The sequence below is a fragment of the Esox lucius genome, chromosome 7 (assembly GCF_011004845.1).
Source record: "Esox lucius isolate fEsoLuc1 chromosome 7, fEsoLuc1.pri, whole genome shotgun sequence".
In the NCBI taxonomy this organism is placed as follows: Eukaryota; Metazoa; Chordata; class Actinopteri; order Esociformes; family Esocidae; genus Esox; species Esox lucius.
This window is the reverse complement of record NC_047575.1, coordinates 33,938,158-33,963,426: the sequence shown is the minus strand read 5'-3', so window position 1 is coordinate 33,963,426 and position 25,269 is coordinate 33,938,158. Positions and strand designations below refer to the sequence as shown.

General features: G+C 39.0%; 1 protein-coding gene across 16 annotated transcripts in view; it reads right to left on the bottom strand.

Moving 5' to 3' along the window:
• Positions 1–25,269, bottom strand: part of ncam1a (neural cell adhesion molecule 1a) — a 239,322-nt gene that overhangs the window by 30,045 nt on the left and 184,008 nt on the right. For 4 of the 16 annotated variants that reach the window (XM_010893523.5, XM_010893524.5, XM_010893526.5 and 1 more), the window contains 5 exons: positions 22,825–22,975; positions 19,599–19,783; positions 18,420–18,516; positions 17,252–17,419; positions 15,692–15,817 (listed from right to left, as the gene is read on the bottom strand). In XM_010893523.5, the coding sequence (XP_010891825.2) occupies positions 15,692–15,817; positions 17,252–17,419; positions 18,420–18,516; positions 19,599–19,783; positions 22,825–22,975 (727 nt within the window). Of the gene's footprint in view, positions 1–819; positions 823–1,531; positions 1,577–3,886; positions 3,965–5,590; positions 5,594–7,247; positions 7,284–7,555; positions 7,571–15,691; positions 15,818–17,251; positions 17,420–18,419; positions 18,517–19,598; positions 19,784–22,824; positions 22,976–25,269 lie in introns of all 16 variants that reach the window. The other 12 variants (XM_010893513.5, XM_010893516.5, XM_010893525.5 and 9 more) reach the window with 10 other exon arrangements.

The following is a 25,269-nucleotide window of genomic DNA, read 5'->3' as shown; positions in this document are numbered from 1 at the left end:
TCCAAAACCTCCATGAGGGTGCAAAACGGTTAAAAATGATTGGATTAGGGTATACAAATCTAACTAACAGGTCTTTTTAATGTGTATCCAATACATTTGTATTACGTTTTCACTTATTCTCACAACAGCATGTGACATACAGCTGCTGTACATCACTTAATGCTACAGAAAAAGAAAACTAATTCCGACTTTCTTTTAACGCCGTCCCTATCCCAATTTTCCAGGCATTTATGCTCTCCATTTTATTTTTGAGGGCAAATGAGTTGTACCCTTGTAATGTAATTATACTGAACAATGTATTTGTATGAACAATCTTGGAATAAAATTAACTACTAATTAAGTACTTTGACTGTCAGAAAGAGTATTAAAAAAGCTTTTAAGTACAATAGGAAGTTGCTAATCCAAGCCTCTTATACTTTTCCACAACAGCTCATGTTAGTATCCTCTTTTTTTCTATTTCATAAGAAAAATGTTCGGACAGAGTAACATTAATATTTCTGGTATTGAGAAATCTGGTTAAGATATTGTTAACATTGTCCTGCTGTTGGTTTTCAATGCCGTCTGGTCTTACTGTATTATCCCTGCAGCCATGATAACATCTGATCACCATTGTGCAATTGGAAGTAGCTGAAATTGTCAGCCAGTCTTTTCATTATCATCATCACAGAACTTATCTTTCAAAAAAAACCCATGTCCTGTTAATAATCTGTGTCACGCCTCACCGTCTGTCAAACCATCTCACTTATACTCCACACATGTAATGGCTACCGAGGGAACAACATGTCTTCACGAGGTGAAGGCCAGTAAAGGTTTATAAACCTTCTACATCTTAAAATAGCGTTCAGACATACATGTAATACTTGGCTTATATAAGGAGCCGCAGACACACACACACACAGGAAGAGAGACGGAGGAAGGTACAGAACGAGGACACCAGCTATACATCTAAAGGTCAGAAAAGCTACAGGGGAGCTTTCGCTAACAGTGGTGTTAGTTTAATGGCAGGACAACTCCCTTCTTTAGGCTGATCAGACAACATGCAGCAGTGATCAGTAACGCTACATTTATCAGTCCCGTCATCAACTGGGTGCTGCATGCTGTACTGATTCAACATTTAAAGAAAGGAAACATATAAAAACCCAATCTGAAGTTTCTACTCTATGTCGAACACCAGGCGAACGGTAGAGGCCAGTGCCAAAACCGCAGTTGTCTGAATATTGCAAATTAATACATGCGGGTGGGGTTAAGGAAATTGGAGGGAAATAGTTTTAACAGTAAAGGGGCAACCTGTTTTTTTTCTTTTTAGCGGCTGAGGTTAGTGCAGTGGACGTCTACTAAGCTTTGAGGATGTGAGCAGGGTCAGTGAGTAATGACTGACCGTCCGTCTCACTACCAAACCCGTTAACTAATTACAGTACGTCAGTAGCTGCTCTCGTCAGAGGCACTAAGCGGTGGTGAGGCCAAGCAGGCTTATAAAGGAAGAATGGGGAGGTAGAGAGAGACACACCACACACTGCCGGCATATACTCACTAAGGGCCGAACTGGTTGAAGGAATGTAGGTTGGTGTCACTGCAACTGCAAGACGGTGAAAACATGGTAAGAGGTGCTCGCCCAGAGAACGCCCAGAGAGGGCAGTGCCAGTCGTTAGTATTACAGACGACATGACATCAGGAGTCAGCCCCGCCCCGCCCCGCCTCCACCCCGCCCCGCCCCGCCTCCACCCCGCCCCCACACCCATCCACCAGCACCGACACACCCGACACCATAATATTGATTTTCACATAATCATTGTGCTAAGCGACAATGCACCACCACCTCAAAAGAGAACTCCATGATCACGATGTACAGTGCATCATGTTTATCGTATGAACGTGTAATTTCAAAGGTCTGCTCATACCATTATCTAAGATGTTTCTATCATGGAGAGTAAAGCAGAGAATTTAACACTTTTATCTGTAAAATCCGCTTGAATCTACATTGTCATCTAAAGTTGCACACTTATTCTATTATATATTCTACTTTCAGTAAAATCTCATGGACAGAAATTATATTCTAACAAAATAGCATCATGAGGAACACCAACTAGCATTTATTGATCTCCTCCGCACGACATTCTTAGGAGTGGGACAAGGTTTCCTTGAAGTCGTTCACAGGTTGGCACTCAAAAAAGGCAATCCGCATAAATGTTATACAATCAAGATCTTGAATCAAGGGCATGTGAAACGACAAACCCCAGAAGAAATCCTCGCTTACCAGGTGCTATGAATTATGGCACATGCTTCACTACTCAGCTCTTATGGTGTTGTGCCTGGTCATGTGAGTTGTGATGTCAGCTATTGAGTGTTTGCTTGCGTTGAGATCTTTTGCCTTAATTAGTACAAGGGTTGGGAAAAGGATGCTCTGGGGAATTCCTCTCACCCATACCTCAATTCTGGCTTACAGGATGTAGGAACAGCTTGGGGCCGTATGTACTATGTCTGTCTCGGCAGGGGAGCGTATGATATCCCTTGTTTAATCTGGCTCTGTGCTCTGTCACAGGTTCACAAAGCCAGCAGAGAGAGACATGCCTGCCTAATCAGAAGGCATTTGAATATTTATTCTAGCTCTAGTGTAATATAGAGAAGTGCTCACATCTGCCCAATCAGCCTACTTGTGAATCCTGTAGCAACTGACATTTTATTTATTATTGTTACAAAATGTTGTATGTTTAATGTTACTAGATCAAGGCTCTGCAACCGTCCTTGAGCTTCTTTACCTTAGTGCTGCCTTTGATCAGACTGATCACTGGCTTTTTGGAATTATTGTTTGGTCACATTTGTGCCTGATTTAGATCCCATCTATCAGAAATATATTAGTTTGTGGACCATCTGGGAATGGTATGTCCTCTGACAGATCAAAGGAACACTTTGGTTTCTCAAGGCACTATATTTGTTGCCTCTTTGTGAAACCATCCAGAAACAATGTCAATTTTCACTGCAATGCAGATGACAGAGAGCTGTATATTTCAATGAAGCATTGTGAAATTTCATAATAGTCTACCCTGGAAGCCTCTTTCAGACAAAATGTCATATGTCATAAGGATGAACTGTTTTACAACAAAGCATTACATGGCTCCTACTTATCTCGTTAGTTGGACCTGGCTATACGCTGCCCTGTCTCAGGGTAGTTTGCCTTCGGTGGAATGGTGTTTGGCAAAGTTGAATCTTAGCTTCAGAGTAAAAATTGCTGGGGCGTTCACAGAATTTGAGCTAGCTAATGTTAGCAATTCTAGTTACTTTTGGGAACGACAGTAGATCAGAAGCAAAAGCCAAGCACCTGGAAGGCAGGACTTCCAGTGGGGACGTCATTAGACTAGGACCTTTTCAGGTGTGATTTTATAAGGTTTGTATTTGAGTGAATTCATGTATTTGAGTGCAGACCCACAGTACCAGTCAAACGTTTGGACACACACCCATTCACTTGAAAAGGTATGTCCAAACCTTTGACTGGTCCTGTATTTGTTGTCCAACTTTTCACCCTAAAGGAACAGGAATTACAGACAGGATTGTACATTTTGATAAGCCTTGCTTGATAAAGATAATATACGTTGCTCATTCAACAACCATCCATTTAATTGAACCCACTATCTCTACAAAAGCTCATTTTATTCCAAGCTTAAACCCAATATAATCATTGGTCATTACCCACAAGGTGGTCTTGTTAGGACCCCAGATTTGTGCAAATTCTCATGACAATGAACATTTCGTATTTGGTAGTCAGCTGAAAAGAGTGCAATGAAAAACAATGCTCTTTAATTATTCAACTACCATCAAACTCATAATCAAAAATGCTGCCAACAAAAGTTGTTAGTGAACCATAAAATGATCTACCAATGGCCTAACTTACCAGGCTCTGTTTGTACACAAGTCAGGGTAGAACTGTCTAAGGGAACCTGGGTTGTTGCTCCAGGGTTGACAGGCTTTCCTTAGATATAAATGAGGTGAGGAATGTTATTGCAGACATAGACACCAAGGGATAAAGGCAAACCTCCCCCCTGAGGGAAAAGACTTGAACCAATAGAAACTTGTATAAGGATAAACGTTTTCATTTGAAGTGGAGTAGCATTGCAGAACAATAATCCATTCCACAAATGTTGTGGAATAAAACATGTCTGCTTTTGACAGGATATTTCCAAGGATCGCTCATAGGTTATTAACTTTGCAAAAAAAGAATCACACTGCTTGACGACTGGTACGCTCTCATCAGTTAAAAAAATAAAAGCACAATCAAAAACTCATAATACAGTTGTTTCTCTGCTGAGAAATAGAGTGAATCTGTTTTAAATAGGCAGGGCAGCAACTATGTGTCAAACCACATATATGGCAAACCATACTGTATTTGTGGTAAGGATCAGGGGCGGTGATGTGTTTTGAGAGAATGGAAAAAGACCTGAGGAAAGAATCTTTGCAAGCTTTTAATTCGAGATCAGGACTGCACAAGCAAGTTGAGGAGAGATGGACCACTTTGAAAATCACATTGTGGATAGCTCACCATGAACCAATTCATTATTTGATTTCTTTCTGTACAATTGCGTAAAAGCTGTAAGGCAGCTGACGTATCTGTAGCCAAGTTTCCGCAGTTCCATAGTCAAGGCGCTTACATAATTTAAGAAGGGTTTCTGAAAAAACAATTAGTTGAAATATGTCAAGAGACAGAAAGAAATAGGCTGAGCCATCCCTAAGAAAGGCATAGTCACTCTTTATTATTTCATGTCATACACTGGACTGCTGCTGGTTAGACTGAGGGAGAATCTCACTTTGCCCCGCCCCTTACTTTTGTCAGGCGGTAGCTGCTGTTTTGGTGGGGGTTTCTCAAGTAAGAATGGTGTGGTTCAGAGATCTCCAATGTCTTTCTCACCACCTCAGCCTTCCCCACCTTAGCTGGATCACTGGGAACTACCTCCCCCTCATCCCAACCCATCCACAGAATTGTCCTGAAGGTCACTGCCAGGGTTCACAGGGTTGTCCTGGCTGGATTAAGGCTCTATGTGCTCATGCAACACAGGGGGGCCCTGCTACGGGTGCATCTATAACCCTAGAAACCCACGCTGCCCTCTGTGGATCTTTCTGTGGACTCTCTTAACAACCTCCACATAACATGTTCTGATACACTGATACTACCACAGAGTTTCCTCTGTCTTCGATTCTACTTCCCTGGTCCCCCAGCGTCTCTTCTTTTGGTTAAACTGTGCTGTGAAACGTAGACATTTACAGCGGAATCTGAGGTATCGGTTCAGACATCAGTGAATCGTCAAATTCCAAAGTAGGTTCTGCAGAAGTTTTCATTGATAAAGTATAAGTTGTCCATTATACTGGTAATAGTGAAGTAGTGTATATGACAACAGACAAGACAATACTGCAGATGACAACCCTGTTCTCCTGACAATGCGTTTTAGCCTTGATGAATGTTAAAGATGCATTCTGCGATTTCTGTCCACTGGTTCTAACTATTCTTTAGCCAAAACAGGTTCCCAAAAATGTTGTACAATGTCACGTATTTGCCAATATGTGCCTCATGTAATTTGAATGGCCCGGACAATGTTATTGGCACCTTCTAGAAATAATTATATTTTTATTTCAAGCAGGTGATTCTCCTGTACTTTGGATATGAAGTCATCTATATATAGGTGCCTGCCATATGAAAATCACAATTGGTATGAATATAAAACCAGTTCAGACACAACATTTTTGTCCAGACACCTAGATGTTCTGGTTTTAACTGTACATAATGTTAGTTTAAGGCCCACGCCACTGTAGCCAGTCTCCCTGGACGATGCCACAGCAGAAAACATGATGAAAGACTGCAGCAAAGTTTGTATGATAGAGAAAACAATTCGATCAACTGCCCCACAGATTCAAGTTAACCTTCAGTCACCAGCTATAATAGTTTCAACTCACCAACAGCCAGTTGACAGCTGCAGAAGCTCATCTATGGCCATAAGAAGAGCTTGATTACATTTGTTTTGGCTAAAGGCCGTGCTATAAAATCTGTTGTCTAGGTTGTCAATAGTTTTCAATAATGCCAATTCTGATTATTTTCTAAATTCAAATGATATAGTGGGTCCTGAATCAAAAATAAAGGTTTAAAATAAAGCTGCTTTGGTTGGACTAAAATAGGTAGCCCTGCAGATGCATCTCAACCTGGACATAAAAACATTTAGTATTCTTTGTATTTTGGTGGTAATTATTTGGGGGATATTGGTGTTACAATATACAGTACATAGTCATTCACTAAACTTAACCTAAACATAATTGCCATTATCCAGGCCAGGAAGTTAACTATCCTTTGTCTTGGGTAACTGATTGCTGTTCTAGGTTGTATGTAGAATGAAAGCAAATAAGGGACTATTGCTGTAAACTCCAGTAGTTCAGTATTGCTTTTAAGGGAGTGCCAGTGTTTGACTTGTTCGGCGCATGTACTCATAAGAAAAACACATGAAGAAGATTTGTCCTATTTTCTATTAGTGCCAATGAGAAAGCTTTGGCATTCAGTTTTTGTAGTTTGGGTAGAGGCCTGTTTTACATAAAAAAAAAAAAAGGGAAAATGGAATTCTCTGTAATGGTGTATCACACTGTCATGGCTGAACAGAGATGCTATAAACCCAGGGGAAAAGCAGATTGACTGGTGAATTAGGGATGCCTCAATAACAGCAACAAACCACCAAACTGAATGGAGGCTGAAGCCTGAGCGTTGCGGTCATCTGAGCATATATTCACATTGTGACACATGAACAATGAGTCATCAGGGCGAAAACTATGATACTGTATATTAGCTTTTTATTTGGGGGGTGAAATTGCAACTCAGTTCATTTTCTTCGGTTGTAAGCATTACTGTATGGGCAATAACACTGTCCAGTATGTTTCCTGTAAACAAACAATTGTAGTTAGGACATCCCTGGAACATCAGAAGCTGAGTCATGGTCCCATGGACATATGTTAGAAGTCCCCGGTTTGCTGGGTTATTGCTCATTATGTTCATACTAATTAATAAGTATCTGAACGGTTGGTTAAAGGGCTGAGAGACCACTTGCTGTCACTAGGGTCAATCAGTTCACTGTACAAAGGGATAGGAAACAAGACGCACAGTATATGGGAGAAGGAAGTGGCTAGAAATGAGCTATGGAACTATGGAATTGCTATGGTACAGGTCACTCATGTATAACAGGTCAAATTCTGAGTTTAGGCACTACTATATAACAAAAACAAACCTGAGTCCATGTTAGAGTAATGAAATGGTATGCCGTCTGAAAAGTTTTATAAGACAAAAGTTATTGTGTAAGCTCTTGAATTTCTTATAGGTCAATTACCATAAAATGTCAGAAACAAAAACTTAAAGGCAAAGGCCAATTATAACACATTTCAATGAGATAAATATATATGCACATGTTTTTACATTACTACACTACTCCAGTTAGGAAATTCAGGACTTTAAATGAAATGCATGCTTAAAAGAAACAAATGAAATGAAGTCAAGTCAAAGAAAAGGCAGTAAAAAATAGTGAGATGAGAAACTTACTTGTGAAAGTATAGCCTGAGAAGTCCAATGGAACAAAAATAGATGGGTAAACATGAAGTACAACATTTGAAGAAACAGAAACAATGAGAACAGAAATGTACAGAATGGTAGAAGGTGATTGTCCTGTCACTTCATAATTGACTTTGAAAATGTATCAACAGTGATAAAGGGTGAGTTCAAATTATTAAGTGTGTCTGTAACTGAAAAAATATATTTAACTGTTTTATATTTTTCCGGTTATAGACATGATGGCACTGTTAAACAGCTGTGAAACAGACAATTTATCAATGTATGTTATCAACTAGGCAAGTGTATCATTCTGGACAGACTTCAAATAATGTCACAGTGCTTTCAAGTTAAGAAAACATTCAATGCATTATTAAATATTGTAACACTACAGTATCAATTTAGGTTTAGCTGTTTATCTGATAGAAGTACTAAGGCTTTCAGTTACAATGAAGTAACAAGACAAGGCATGCCTCCAGACTGAAAAGGGTAAATCTAAGTGGGAGCTAATGGTGGTTGCTAAAGAAGCACAGAGGGTGTAAAGCACAGATGGAATCATGGCAAGAAGCAGAACAGAATCAGACTGGACCACGCCTTAAACACAATTGAACTAGAACTGAATAAACTTTGAAGAAATAACATTATAACTACCAAGCATAGGAATAACACTGAAAAGAGGGGGTTACTTTTTCACTTTCACATTTTTAAGTGCCTGTTTTTTTTGGCCATCACAGTGTGAGAATCTCAGCAGATTAATATTATGTAGTTTTACTATGCAGCTCTTGCAAGCTGGATCCCCTGACATTAATGTATGAACCACTCTCAATAAAACAGCAAAAAATCAGCAGTTATAAGTTGTTCAGGGAGTACATTAATCTATCTGTACTTCGAGAGTGAATGTTCATTGGGAACATATTTCTATATAACAATATTTTCACAGCCTTGCTTTGGAATTACTTGGTTGATAGAAAAAGAAGAAACAAGTTCTTACAATTGTGACTGCATACGATTCAGAATACCAAAACCTCAGTGCTGACTTTGAAGATACCATTCATCTACAGGAAGGGGCTAATATTTCATCATCCTGGCATCTGCACAATGTTTTGTTTTACTTAACATTCAGTTTTTAACATGATTTAAAGATCCTGGGAAATATTTAGTCAATCTTGAAGTCATATTAGGTTCCATGGAAGCTGTTAAAATGTATCCTGACTGGTATAATGGAACATTTTATAAATGTTCTGATAATAATCAAAATGCTTGAAATCGTTTTTAGGATGCAAGGAGGTACAGAGAACATTTTGCTATGTATCTTTGAAAATTGCCCTAGGTTTGATTAAAGCTCTGAGAATATGTTATTTAAGTCTTAAGTCTGAGGTGCAACGAGCATGGAACTAGCCTGCCAAGGTATATTTATTTTGAGAAAAAACACTGAAAAAAATTATAAACTCAACACTTTTGTTTTTGCCCCCATTTATTATGAGCTGAACTCAAAGATCTAAGACGTTCTCTATGTACACAAAAGTCCTATTTCTCTAAAATATTGTTCACAAATTCTCTGAAACGCCGTTGGAAACGGCTTATTGGAGAGAAATTAACATTCAATTCACGGGCAACAGCTCTGGTGGACATTCCTGCAGTCAGCATGCCAATTGCACGCTCCCTCAAAACTTGCAACATCTGCCGCATTGTGCTGTGTGATGGAACTGCACATTTTAGAGTGGCCTTTTATTGTGGACAGCCTAAGGCACACCTGTGCAATAATCATGCTGTCCAATCAGCATCTTGTTATGCCACACCGGTGAGGTGGATGGATTATCTCTGCAAAGGAGAAGTGCTCACTAACACAGATTTACACTATTTGAGAGAAATAGGCCTTTTGTGTATATAAAGTCTTAGATCTATGAGTTCAGCTCAAGATTAATGGGGCCAAAAACAAAAGTGTTGCATTTATAATTTTGTTCAGTGTACATTAAATAATACACTATGCTGATTTCCACAAAAGAACACAGTTTTTAAGTTTTCCAAACTGCTTTAGAACATGACCAAAATTACCACTAAAGAAAGTTGTTTCTTGAATTTCTCTGAATTATTTCCAATTTCAAATCTGTTGGAGAAGATTCCTGGAATATTCACGAAAATACAGCTACATGTCTCTCCTGTTACATCAACTGCGTATTAAAGAAGTGGTGTTTTACAATATGTTTGTAAGATCATAGAAGTAAATTATTTTTAGGTCCAAAAACCCCAAATCTTATTGTAAAATTATCCATATTATTATCCTCTTAAAACAATTCCATATGTTAGCTTAAGGGCCCTGTGCAACCCAGATGGTAAAGCATGGAGCTTACAACAATAGCATTTTGGGTTCAATTCTGATGGATGGCAAGTAAAAAGAAAAGAAAAATTAGTTGCTCCGGATAATCAGCTATGGGAAAAGTATGGGCTTTGTAGACATTATGTAATACCTTGAAATACAAGCTCAGTAAGTGCTGAGGTAATTCTTTGAAATAAATGATCAGTAAGTGCTTTCCAAATTAAAGCAACTATTTAGACACGTTTTATAAATGTTGGTTCACAGAATGTTATGTACAAGCTGGGTACTTACAACAGTTTGGGGTCACTTAGAAATGTCCCAGTTTTCAAAAGACAAGTAAATTTGTTGTCCATTAAAATAATATCAAATTGATTAGAAATACAAGCCAATGCAGATTATTAGTGATCAAGGAGACCAATGACCAATGATATTTGGGGCCAATATATGATTCCGTTAAAAATGAACATTTTATTATGAAGATTTTAAGTAGCACAAACACTAACACAAAACACATTCTGGCCAAAAATGCATTACATTGTTACTTGTACTACTAATACTTCAGCATTCAAACAACCTCTCATCTCAGCCTGTGTTGCCAGATTTGATTGACTGTAAACCAAACAATAATCTGCAGACTCCAGACAAAAAACGCCCAAACCTAAACATCCCTATCTGTAAAATCGACCCGCCCAAGCTCATTTTTGGCCGCAAACTGTCAATTAAAAATTGCTCAATTGGGCAGGAAACCACCTCATCTGGCAACACTGATCTCAGCCATGTGTCTCTCTGCGTTGCCCTTTCCCACGTCTCTCAAGTACAGTGTTGATTGGCTATTTACTGGTACTATTGGCTATTTACTGGTCCTACTACTACAATCTGATATTACTGTGGTTGGGACATTGATTAAGAAGATCTGATGCAATTATTGGCCAGGCTGATAATCGGTCAACCCCTACTGCATACTACTCCCTTCACAGAACCGCACAAACTGGCTATAACCAAAATAGAAAGAGTAGGAGGCCCCGGTGCACAACTGAGCAAGAGGATAAATACATTAGAGTTTCTAGTTTGAGAAACAGATGCCTCACAGGTCCATCAACTTGCAGCTTTATTAAATAGTACGCGCAAAACACCCGTCTCAACGTCAACAGTGAAGAGGCATCTCTGGAATGCTGGCGTTCTAGACAGAGTTGCAAAGAAAATGCAATATTTCAGACTGGCCAATAAACAAGTGGTGGTAACCTGGGTCATTTTGCAATGACAATCCATACCCTGTGGACAGCACTTGATTAAAGCCAATTTCCTCCTACAGCAGGACAACAACCTAAAGCACAGCTCCAAACTATGTAAGGAAAAAAACTGTCAGCTGGTATTCTGTCTATAATGGAGTGTCCTGCACAGTCCCCAGATCTCAACCCTGTTGAGCTGTTGTGGGAGCAGCCTGACCGTATCGTACCCAACTTGTGGGACGTGCTTCAGGAAGTATTGGATGAAATCTCTTCAGATCTACATCAACAGCTGTAATTGCTGCAAATCGAGGATTATTTAACAAAAGCAAAGTTTGAAGAACAGTTATTATTTTAATAAAAAATTATTATTTCTAACTTTGTAAAACTATATTTCCTATAAATTATGCTATATTTCCTATTCAAACTCATTACATAACATTATATGTTTTCATGGAATAACAAGGACATTTCTAAGTGACCCCAAACTTTTGAACGGTAGTATGCATATATACAATGGATATAAAAAGTCTACACACCCCTGTTAAAATGCCAGGTTTTTGTGATGTAAAAGAATGAGACAAAGAAATCATGCGACCTATAATGTGAACAATTCAATTGAAAAACAATCTGAAATCTTCGAGGGGCAAAAATAAAACCTTACAATAACCTGGTTGCATAAGTGTGCACACCCTCTTATAACTGGGGATGTAGCTGTGTTCAGAATTAACCAATCACATTCAAACTAAATTTTTTTTTGAATAGAAGTCATTACACACATGCCATCATTTAAAGTGTCAATGATTAATCACAAATAAAGTTCAGCTGTTCTAGTAGGAATTTTCTTAGTTGCATCTCAGAGCAAAAGCCATGATCCGCAGAGAGCTTCCAAAGCATCAGAGGGATCTCATTGTTGAAAGATATCAGTCAGAAGAAGGGTACAAAATAATTTCCAAAGCATTAGATATACCATGGAACACAATGAAGACTGTCATTATCAAGTGGAGAAAATATGGCACAACAGAGACATTACCAAGAACTGTCCGTCCCTCCAAAATTGATGAAAAGAAGAAAAGAAAACTGGTTAGGGAGGCTTCCAAGAGGCCTACAGCAACATTAAAGGAACTGCAGGAATTTCTGGCAAGTACTGACTGTGTGCTACATGTGACATCAATCTCCTGTATTCTTCATATGAATGGGCAATTGGGTAGGGTGGCAAGACGGAAGCCTTTTTTTACAAAGAAAAACTTCCAACCCCGGCTGAAGTTTGCAAAAACAAACATCAAGTCCCCCAAAAGCATGTGGGAAAATGTGTTATGGTCTGATGAAACCAAGGTTTAACCTTTTGGCCATAATTCCAAAAGGTATGTTTGGCGCGAAAACAACACTGCACATCACCCAAAGAACACCATACCCACAGTGAAGCATGGTGGTGGCAGCATCATGCTTTGGGGCTGTTTATCTTCAGCTGGAACCAGGGCCTTAGTCAGGGTGGAGGGAATTATGACCAGTTCCAAATACCAGGCAATTTTGGCACAAAACCTTCAGGCGTCCGTTAGAAAGCTGAAGATGAAGTTCACCTTTTAGCACGACAACTACCCAAAGCACACATCCAAATCCACAAAAGCATGGACTGGACTGGCCCAGCCTGAGCCCAGACCTGAATCCAATTGAACATCTGTAGGGTGATCTGAAGAGGGCTGTACAAAATCTCCTCGCAATCTGACAGATTTGGAGTGCTTTTGCAAAGAAGAGTGGGCAAATATTGCCATGTCCAGATGTGCCATGCTAATAGACTCCTACCCAAAAAGACTGAGTGCTGTAATAAAATCTAAAGATGCTTCAACAAAGTATTAGTTTAAGGGTGTGCACACTTATGCAACCAGGTTATTGTGAATGTTTAATTCTTCCCCTTTGTTTGTTTTTCAATTGAATAATATTATAGGTCACATTAAAGATGGAAACATTTCTGACATGATATATTTTTGTCTCATTCTTTTACATCACAAGAATACGGCATTTTAACAGGGGTGTGTAGACTTTTTATATCCACTGTAGGTACGAGAGTACAACTGATTGAGTTTCTTCCTCTCTTACTTTCCTCAAACCCTGCAAAACTGTATTTTGTTCCTCAAACCACCTACAGTACTGCCTTGTTGTTCAGTGACAGTCTAAGCAGCTGCTGCTTGAGGGAATGTAGAAGCCTAAATATTCACACCAATTGAAAGCAGCCAAGGAAGAGACAAACCACACCCCTACTAGCATGGCAGTGAGTTAACACAGCAAACACTACCAACTGCTACAAATCTTCCATATTACCTGGCCTACTGAGAGCAAAACCACACTACTTGATTGCTGTTAACTAGCAAACAAAGCATCAAAAAGAAAACGGCACTTAACTTCTTCTGAGTACCGTAGATCAGTAAGTTTCAAAGCAGCATTACTGTAGATCATCCAAGCTCCAATATAGTAGCTAGCTAATACTATGCAGATTTGTGGACTGTTTTAACATAATTGTAACAGAAAAGCAACATATACAGACAAACAAATGTATGACAGATTTAGTAAATTCTGTTGTTAAATAGCTTTCAATAAGCAGATACAAAACTAGCAGCTCACTTGTTCTCTATAGATGGTTTGACTTGCTTGGCAGCTATGCCTCTGCTGTAGTCATGATGATATTAACTTACAAGTGAGAGACAACAAGCTATAGGCTACTTGCCAATGTCAAACTCTTTCCAAAAGCCTTCACTGTAACCTAAACTAAATGACACAAAGCAAGTTTTCTCATCCAATTACTGTGTTCATATCAAAATGCAGTTACTTATGTGCTCTTCAAGTTCTCTCAGTGCAATAGGCGGCAACCTTTGTCTTCCAAGTTGCTCTGCAGAGAAATATAAAAAATTATAGTGATAATATCACATCCAAATAGTCCAAAATATACATATCTCTAGTTGATGGATCATCTAACTCCTGGCTTTGGGTTCAATTCCCAGTAGGGAAAAATTTATGAAAATGTTCAGAAACAGAAACAAACTCAATATTTTCAACAAAATAGACTTCTAAATTATAAAAATGCAAATAGCATGTGGTTATAATGGATATGAATGTTTTCTTTGATCTCCTGACAAATTAAATGTTGTGCACTTCTCTGTGACATTTTATTGAAAAACATTTAATCAAACTGTACTTGCCCTTACATCACATTAACATGCATACTATATTGTGCTATAATCTCTTAGATTTTTTTGTAAATCTCTCCATTGAAAATGAATGACTTCCTAAGTTCCTCACACCAATCACACTGAGAAATTGTGAAATTCTGATGTCACTTCCTTTCCTCACTGCATAAATATATGACGGTTTAGAGTTTAAAATGCATTATTTAAGATTAAATATTGAGGCATACACCTACTTTAAAATGAATTATTTATCTGAGATGCAGTGAATACTTGAATTAGCTTATAAGGAATACAAATGTACATTTTCTGTTGGACATTTAATTTACTGTGAGATCAATGGATACCCACTGAGGAAAATTATTTGCTATTTTTCTGCGCCTTTTCAATTGCTTTTCAATGTGTTGTGCAAGTAGAGTATTTAGATCAATGGGTATTCAACAACAATATATTATTTACTTTTAGCAATCTAGCTATGGGTCTTCAAATTCCACTTTAGAAGGATGTGAATATTAGCCTCTGCCACAACAAAAATGTTTTGGGCAAATTAAGCTTGGGTCTATAAAATATCTGATCATTGTATATCCAATATGGCATGCTGCACAAAATAACCATCATGCCTTCTCTAAACACATTATATTTAATTGCTTTGATGTCTTATTTGGCACTGGGAGCAAAATGGGTCAGTGTACTGTATATGTTATTACTTTTTACCCATATAACCAAAGTCTGGGCAAATGGTATAGTATTTGTCTTATTTTTGTTATGGTAATAATAATTAATTATAATACATTATATTTTGTGGTTCATTTCCTCAAAACATTTCCAGTCATATTTTAGGCATTTGGCATACCAGATACATTTTGTGGATGGGGGGGGGGGGGGGGGGGGGGGGTGACATATAGGTCTGAGTGACAATCAGTCCTACTAGTCTGAGGGAAAATCAAGTAATGGGTAGAACTGCCTGTTGTATCTGTGTGATGCGTGGTTGTCCCACAAGTCTATCATAAGATACATGCCTGGGTGGTCAATCTGAACAGTAGCTTCTGCAAAAAGACTAACATGTAAATGTGAATGCGTGACATTAACACAAACAGATAGCACACTCATCAGGAGCAGTAAAATGGAGGGGGTGGCACCTTAGTCTTATCCCTGGTTAGTACTTAGGTTCCCACCTCACCCACTTAGGTCCACAACACCTCTATGCAAACAGACAGAGGCTGGTGGGAGTTGGAAATGCATCCCCGATTGGACTCACCGGTTCCTCAGTATATTGGAAGGGAGATGCATTATGCTTTTGGAGTGGGGGGAGGTTGTGATTCTGCCAGGATGTCTAGACTGAACAAGGTGGTGATGGGAAGGAAAAGCATAAGGGTTAGGAGGGAACAGGAAGGAGGGAAGCACTTACGGACTGGCCCTGTTTTGAAGTTCTGGAGAGGGCTGCTCTCGCCTTCACCCTTGCCGTTGATGGCGGACATCTTGACCTCGTAGGAGGTCTCAGGCTTCAGGCCCATGATTGTGATACTGCTCAGGCCTGTCGGAGGAAAAATCTTTTATAGAAAGCTCAACTAAGCCACTCGACATGGACCCAGTCCACCCAGCTGGTTGATGAAATACACTTGAAAGTCTTGAATGGCTTTTGTTTAAATGTAATCAGGAAGCAAGGAAAATGTAATGGAGAATAGTGGTCAGGGTTGGGGTCAATTCCAATTCAATTCATTAATTTACTCAACTGGACAATTGAAATTAAAATGTAAAAAAAAAATCTTAATTAGGAATTACTACTCCTTTCATTTTTGCCGGACCGTATAAGCGGAGCCTGCCAAGAGGAGTGAATGTCTCTTACTTACTGACCGATCATATTGCTGGCTAAATGATCAATATGATCTGATGTCGAGATACTATACCGACACAGGGTAAATGTATTGCACTGTGGTGTAGTGGTTAAAAACACAGCCACTCATGTGAGAGCTTTGGGTTCAAATCCAGAGAAGGCAACAACACTGATTACTTTTAATTGCGGGCCGGCTGAACTAGGCTTGCCTGGTTTCTTTTCTGGTTAAATTAGGATTGAATTTTAATCAAATTTCATCTTCAGAATTGAATTGGAATTCATAAGCTGTACATTTCCAAGTCAATGGAATGAATGCATATAGGGTCCGACATGGAGAGCAGTATTTCTCTTTACCTCTTTAACCTGTATCCCTATATTTACAGTATATCTAGGCTGTCTAGGCAATCCTGCGGTCTAATTCGGTGCTTTCTGTGAACAGGTAGTACTGCAGCATAACTTAAAACGTTGCCCTTAAGCATTTACTTTCATTTTCCTGTCCAACAGAGCATAAAAAGTCCCTGGAATTCAGCAGTGACATAAAGAGGATTTTAACGACAACAGAATTCAAACATGGTTTTTAATTCAAATTGAATTCGCATTTGTAAGTCTTTGCTGTGACAAGTGGCCTCTGAGCCCTGGGCTGACAGAGCAGCCTGTCAACAATCTGCTGACATATCCCTTGTGAGAGTAAGACAGACATCGTACCCATATACACTTGACAGGAAGAAGACATCTGAGGTCCTGTCAGAACTGACAGATTAGTTATTTAGTGAGTCGTAGTGTTTGTCACTGTTTCATCTGAATCACTGTGCTGACAATCAAATTCTAACACACTCCTCCGTTTCCTACACAGGTTTTTTATATTATATAAACACCATCTATTCAGTCTTTTAGAAGTGTATATTTAACATAAAATACAGTGCCAGTCAAAAGTTTGGACACACCCATTCCCCTTGAATTCACAAACTTTTGACTGGTCTTCTAAATAAATAACACTCTGGTACCAGCCCTTATTCAAAACTGCAGACTGACATTTCGCATCTTAACCACTGAAGCGGAATTCACAGCAATTACATTTCGGTTGGGCTGTTTAGTGAGTCTGTGTGTGTGGATTTATATATGCATATGAATCACCGTCTTCTGCATCGTACTCCCTGCCTGTCCAGTCTTGGCCCTCCACGCGCCACTCAGCTCGGTACTTAAGTATGGCGACACCACCGCTGGCATCAGGCTCCTCAAATTCCACCTCTGCACTGCTGGAGTAGGGCACCACACGCTCAATGGCAGGCGCCGATGGCACATCTACACAACAACATGGAAATTGACACACACACACACACAGGTTTAATCCTGGCCCTGGACCCACAGGATGTGCAGCCAATCAGGATCAAGGATTTCAAGGACTGAACCATTCATTCAGAGAAATTTGACAGATACATAGACTCGTGGGGGCCACAGGAGAAGAGCTCACACAATCACGGTTTTAAAGTTTTGGCAGGCTAATGATACTACATGTGACTGGAGCTACATGTGAAATGCTATCCCAATATCAAGGGAATAATCCACATCCACATTTCTTTTAAATCCTTTAAGCAAGTCTCAGGCAATCAACATGTTGAGGTGACCTAAGATGCATATGGCTTGCTAGAACTGGACACAGGGCAACTTTTAACAGCCAAATCTGACCACCCTTTAATTTAACTCTTTATATATAAAAAACATTTAACCATGGTTTTGTCATTGCGGTGTCCTCAAGCACAGAACACCACTTGGCTAAAAAAGGTGTTGAAGTGTCAGACACCACTTTGTTTCAGACGTCTAAAAGTGCTTGACCAACTACCATTTAGGGCTGCGCTGCCTTATATTGTACCAAAATAGCAGCCTCAAATGTGCGCTTAACGCCAACATGTATTTGACTACACCCTGTAAATTATACCCATTATGTTTTTATCACAATGGAATTTCATCTTAACAACTGTAAATTAACTGATCTTAAAGTTTGCTGGATTTTGGTGGACTTCCAGATGTTTCTGAAGTAAAATAGAGACTAAACTTCATGGTGGGCCTCTCCTGAACTGTTCCTGAAATAATTGGTTGAGACAGATTTGTAAGTGTGGCATCGACACTACGGCTGCACTATGCATGTAGATTCCAATACAAACGCTCCATTGCCATCTCGGGTCAGATAAACAATATCATAATGATTTTTTATTATTTTTTAAATATATATATTTTATCAAAATAAATGTTTGTGAAATTGCAATATAACAATATATTATCAGAATAAGCCATGTTGACTCACCTGCTTGGATCAGGAGGAACTCTTTGGACTCAACTCCAATCACATTGGAAGCTGTGCAATTGTAGCTTCCAAAGTCATTCTGGGAATCTGGGGAGACCTAGAAAAAGAAAGAAATGTATCTATATTAAGAACCTCTTCTTCCTTTGTAGTACTAATGCTACCATTGCCCTTTGTTTTTTTAATGGCTGCAATGTTTTGCAGGGAAGTGTGGCCCCATTAGGCATATTAGGCTGAAGGCTAAAACACATGAAAACTATATATTATTGAGGAATTCCACATGCAATGTGTTCTTCCCGGTGCCATGTAAATGTGAGTTCTATAAACAACAGAGAATATTCTAACGTATCCTGATTCCTCTTGTTTGATGTAAATACGATGCATACTGCAGTCAATCATAGATGCTTACTGACTGACAGCAAATGCAACACATGGCCTATTGCTATGATAAACTGGTTAACAATGCCACTGCAACAGTAAAAATGCATAAGACGTTACCCCTGTAGTATATGGTCTCATATACTGCAGCTTTTAAACAATCAACATTCAGGATGTGAACCAACCGGTTCATAATTATAATTATAATCTATGCCTTGAGTGTCTCTTGGGTATAATAGAACAGGTGCGTGATGCCATACTTAAAGAATGTCTAAGATACTTAAAAGTTCTCTGAATTGTGCTAGGCCCAAGTCTGTAATTACTGGCACTTGCCTCAGTAATCATAATGGGGTTTCCCATGACTAAAGCTTCAAATTAGTGTTATTATTTTACTGACAGTTAAATTGAGAGATATCATTACTAATTGTGTAAATGAACTGGTCAGCATAACCAAACATCACGTCTCATGATTTACACAGTCAATTACTCTCTGGTGTCATTAGCCTCAGTATGTTAAATGGGTCAGAGTACAGAAACCTCAGTTTTTGCCATTGATTACAGAGGGGTGGGGGGGGGGGGGTTGCTAGGGACCATGTTTTTCTGATTGCTCAACATCCGATTTGCAAGCTCTCCAGCACAGTAAGCAAACTTTTACTATAATAATGCAGAAATGTCCACGGTTCTTCACAGGATTATATGATTTGCTTTAACAATGCATGATATGTTGAGCAGGAAACATGATATCTGGCATTATATTGTATGTAGTGGTTTGGGGACATACACAGTAAGTCCACTGTAACATACCTCAAGGTAGCTGACAGCCGGTGTGTTGTAGATCTTAATGTTGGTTGCGTTTGCGCTTGGCAGTTGCTGGCCATCTCTGAACCACACCACCGAGGCCCCTGGATGGGCAAGCACCTCACAGCTGATGTTGGCTGCGTTCCCTTCCCAGGTGTAGACTGTCACTGAGCCTTGGATCTTGGGAGCATCTGAGAATGTGGGAGGGTTGGGGGAGGGGTTGGGGTTCAACCTCTGTTAACAATCATACTGTAACAGACGAATTTGACTGTGTTAAAGATTTAATTCATAATTTATTATAAAGAAAGCAAAACGTTTTTAGACCTTTTTCGGAAATATCTAATGTACACAAGTATTCAGACTCTTTGCCATAACACTTCACATCGAGTTCGTCTGCATCCTTTGTCCTTTGATCATTTCTTTGATTGGACTTCACCTGTGGCATATTCAATTGATTGAACATGATTTCTACTCACTTCACAGTGCATTTCAAAGTCCAAGGAATTATCTGTAGAACTCTGAGAATAAATTGTACTGAGGAATAGATTTGGGCTATGTTGTAAAACATTTTTAATGAAAATGAAACACGTTTGGAAGGCCTTTACAGTAGAGTGGTTACCGAAAGCCACTCCTGATAAAAAGGCATATTATATGCTGCACTTAAAGGACTCAAAGCACAAGGAAAAATATTATTTGGTGTGATGAGACTGAAATCGAATCATTAGGGCAGAAGTGCTACTTCTGACAAAAAAAGGCTACATCACCAGGGTAATAAATGTAAAAATAATACAATTGTGAAGGTGTTGGGAACATCATGTTATTGGGGTGCTTCTCAGCGGCAGGGACTGGTCAGAATTGAGGGATGGAATAAGGGTGCAAAATATGCAGACTTCCTTGAATAAACCTTATCGAGAGCACACAGGACGTGTGTGTCAACTTTCAGCACGACCCCAAGCACAATTCTGAAGCTGATTAAACATCTGTGGTGGGGCCTGAATATAGCAGTTCACCAATGCTCCACATCCAATCAGATAGAGCTTGAGAGGATTTGCAAAGAATAATGGGTGAAACTGACGGAAATATAGGTGTACAAAGCTGGTTGAGGCATACCCAAGAAGACTTGAAACTGTGATTGCTGTCTACTTCTACTAAGTACTAAATAGAAGGGACTGTCTTCATGAACATGAATCTAAAAACTTGACTGATTAATAAAATTTAACTAAATTGTTAATAATAAGTACAATATTCTTTGAGAAATGCAGAAGAAGCCCAAAAATATGAATTCTCACATTGTGTTGAACACAGGATGGTTTTGCTCAATAATTATTCCACAAAGCTTCATTATTATAATATTTTGAAGTGGACAAACATGCAGAGAGAGCATCATTTTTTGGTTGAAATCTTTAAAAGATCTGTCACACACCTATCTGTAGCTGATGTGCAGAAGCCAAAAAGATAACATGGCAGTAAGACAAGGCTCTCTGCACACTCAGGCCACTCAATGCAAATTTCATTTTAAAATGATTTGTCTGAAATCAGATGATATCCCCATGACTAACTGTGTTCATAAACAAACCAAAAGGCAATTACTGTTTAATATTAAATTATGTTTTTACCAGTATCTATTAGGCTGTTAGGCCCTGAATGTCATGGTGTTATTCAGACTTGGTTTGTGCAACACCTTGATCTTCAATCATTGGAGAAGCTGTGGTATGTAGCATTCACAGGGGTAAAGGTGCCATGTCAGCAACCCCAATAATTTAGTTAGATAAGAGATGAGGCTGAATCTTCCAGTCTCTACCAACTCTGTACATTCTTCTTGTTGTACATTTGTTTTTGTGCTAAATGGATCCCAGTGAACACTGAATAAGCTGCTGTGTAAGAAATACTTTTCTTTAATCTCATTTGTCGGTGTGAATGGTTCTTTGCTTTGTCTTTCATGTCAAATGGCAAGCATACCAACCCCTAATCATTAACACACACTGTCTTGCAATTACTTTTACTTATTGCCACACCATAGAACAGCTGTTACCAGTTCAGCACAGTTGATTGAGCGCCTCAGACTCTCCCCTCACTACATCAACACAGCTACAGAGCTATCAAAATGTATTGATCTAGTATAACACCCCACAACTGTTTTAGTTAATCACGTTTTATATTGTAACAGAGCATGCAGGGTCATCTGAACCTATATAAGCTAGGCAAAAGATTGTGCTTCTCGATCATATGTTCCTGACTCTGAAGCCTCCCTCTGACACTGTTAGGCATTGGCCACAAGTTTGGACCCTGGGCATTTGATAAGTAGTACTCAGCAGTTGAGATTGGGCTGTTGTGACTTCATCCCTGTGTGGGCACATTCTCCACAATCTCATCCCTCTGTCTGACTGTGATGAGTCTGTGAACACTGTCCCCCTGTTTAATGACTTTAGTCCAGCCCAGCAAGAAGGTTTTTTCCAAATGAACCCTGACCTTATGAAGAGGAAAATAATAGCTAAAATAATAGTTTTCATAAGATACACACTGAGTAGCACAAACGCAGGATAGATAAAGGAGATTGAGTGTTTCCCAATTGAAAGTGCAGAGTGCTGTACGTGATGATACAGCATCATATTAGGTGTAGATACTCTCCTGATTGTGTTATCTGGTTTGGTTAAATATAGGAGGGAGAGAGCGGGTGCTCAAGACAAAGCACCCTTTCTTATCGCTAATTACTGTTGAACACTGAACGAACAACCTAACTACTCACTAGCCAGACTCTGGCTAACAGCAAGTCCTCAAAATCCCATCCGGTGTTTATTGTGATCCTATCTTGTTTTTCATTGCCTGTGTATTTGGGGGAAAGGGAAATGAATCCATTAAGACTTTCATTATTGGGTACATAATTTTCTCTTTCTCCCTCCATATTCATGAATCATTTAATTGTGCAAAAAGGAATTAAGCACAACAGGGCCGTCACCTGCCTGTGCATCTCTGAGATGGTAATGGTGCACATCTTTGTGCTGTAGACCGTTAGCAGGCTCAAGTGCTCGAGTATTTCTAAAACATTAACACTCAAACTTAGTGGACCATATTCTGTTTTTAAGCCAGAACATTCAAATCATTATTAGGCCAGCTTGCAACACTGCTCTCCAAGACAGTCTCACATACAGTATATTTAGTATATTTAAATATATATTCACAAATGTGCTGAAAACTTATGGAGCTTTTGAAGATGAAAAAGAGCATGTCTTACAGCGCACTTCCAGGTACATGGTCTTCTGGTCCTGACCGATGGAATTGTGGGCGGTGCAGAGGTACGGGCCGGCGTCAGTGAACTGGACGTACTTCAGGGTGAGAGAGGACACGCGGGCGTGACTGCGCACCACTACGTTCCCATCCAGACTCTATGATCAAGGAAAGACAAGAAACCCAATTAACATTGATCATGTCATGTTTCTGGGATTCATCTTTGAACGCTTAATGTGAAACGTTCCTTATTTCCAAAAGTTTCAATGTTTTTTCTTTTTTCTGTGCCGCTGTTGGATTTGGACAGAATTGTATCTCTAAATAATTCCTTAATAAAATACCACAGAATAACAATGGCATTGTTACAAACACAATATATATTTTCTTTCTGGGCTCCTTTGCAGGAGGTTGCAGAAGAAGGATACACATGAATAACTCATTACATAGATGCATCAGGTTCTAAAAACTGGGCTAGAAAGATCCACAAAAAACTGTTCTTCCAGATTGCTTTTGCACTACAAATACAAGAACTATTTTCAAAAAACCTGCAAAATCGGCAGTGTATCAAATACTTGTTCTCCCCACTGTATGTGCCCCTCCCTACTGTGTAACACTGACAATGACTAAACAGCACTGTAACAGAGCTCTGCATGTGAGTAGTGGACCATTTCAAAGGGCAGCTTTAATCCAGGGAATCTTGGGGGTTTTAGAGCAAGCATCTGCTCTTGCCATTTTAACTAGAATAGAAATAAGGCAAAAGAGGGTGGTATTTTTCTGATTATCTAGATGGAACAGCAAATCTGTAAATGTGCACATAAACTCACATTTACTGTAAATTGATACATAGTGTACTGCTTATTTCCCTACAAGTTAGTGTATTGTAAATAGACGTACTGTAGATTTTCTGTAGTCTGTTCCTATTGTGCACTCTGTTCCTATATAATGTCTGCCACTAAGAGCACCTTTACACCAGGTACAATTCTGGATATGTAGAAATGTCTTGGGTTTCATTCTAACTATTGGAACAGTAATGGTCCAAGAGACAAAAATTTTGAAACTTCATTGCAAATCAAAGTGCAAGGAGTGCTTTCAATAATCTATTAAATGAAAAGCTCTTTCAAAATCATACTGAAACTCAGCTTGGCATTTAAAGGGCAGACTGGCTAATTAATGGCACACGCTGAACATGGTAAACATAAAAAATAATTACCAGTTTGAACTGTTGAGAAAGTCTGTCCCATGTTTTAACGGATTCATTAGTCATGCCAGCTGTCACGATTACATTTGCTGTCAGTCAATCTGATATATTTATGCTCCTTGTAGTGTCAGTAGTGCGCTTTTGTGCTTCAAACGGAGTTCTCACAATCCTAAATGACAGCTGCCATGCCAGTCTAGAAAAAGGTGTGGTGAACCAAGCCAATGTAATGTGTAAAGGGTATATCAATACATATATGAAGTCTGTGTTTTCCTAAATAAAAAGCAGAGAAAGTACAGGTACATCATCAATGTTTGTCATGAATATTGAGAATCTCTGACACAAAACTATAATCTGAAACAATATGTTGTGTTTTTCTCAGTCAGCCAAATACGCTGGATTTAGAGTGTTGATAGAGTTGTCTTTATGTGTGTAACCTTATTAGCATCAGGGACAAATGGTACAGTAAAAATATTATTTGAAGCTTCTGGCACATCTTGAAATAATTGCCATCCTACAATTTGTCTCTTGAATTAGAATGGTTAAAGCTGTTATCCACTTTGACCCCATCACTGAAAGGTATTACTTTAAGTAACACGTATGTGTCCTTAGTTTCCACCTACGCCACAAGCTGTGCATGAGTCATTAGCAGAGGATGAGGAATCTGCACAGAATAACTCTGTGAATAACAGAATGAATAAAAGGATTCTCCAAAAACAATCATAGCCTGTTTGATTATAATCCCAGCTCTTTTCCAGAACTTTTTATTACCTTTCTGATGGATTTCAATCACTCCAAAGAACACTGCATTCACACAAAAATTTGCTAGTCAGCAATGTATTCTCTGGTTAATGTTCCTGAACCAGAACTTATTTTTTATGAATTACATTATTATTTGACACCCTTGGGAGATCTTCTTAAGTCTACAAATTACCTGTGCATTGACCAGAGGGGATTTGGTCTGTGTTGCACAGTTGGGGCTTTGCAATTCAATCTATTCAGTAAATCGATTTAAGGTGGATTGGCTTAGTCACGATCCAAAGGCAATGAATACTTCAATTTACAGACTGGCTTTTTGAAGCGTTTATCCTCATGCTTTGCAACCTGTCTGTTTTCAGAGCTATCTACAGAGCAATTCTTTGCCAATGAATTGGCGGGATTCTGCACATGCATAGCCTCATTACATGCATTTTGAGCCAGGGGGAACATTTCACATACTGATAAATGTGGTGTACAGATTACTTCACATTTTGAGGG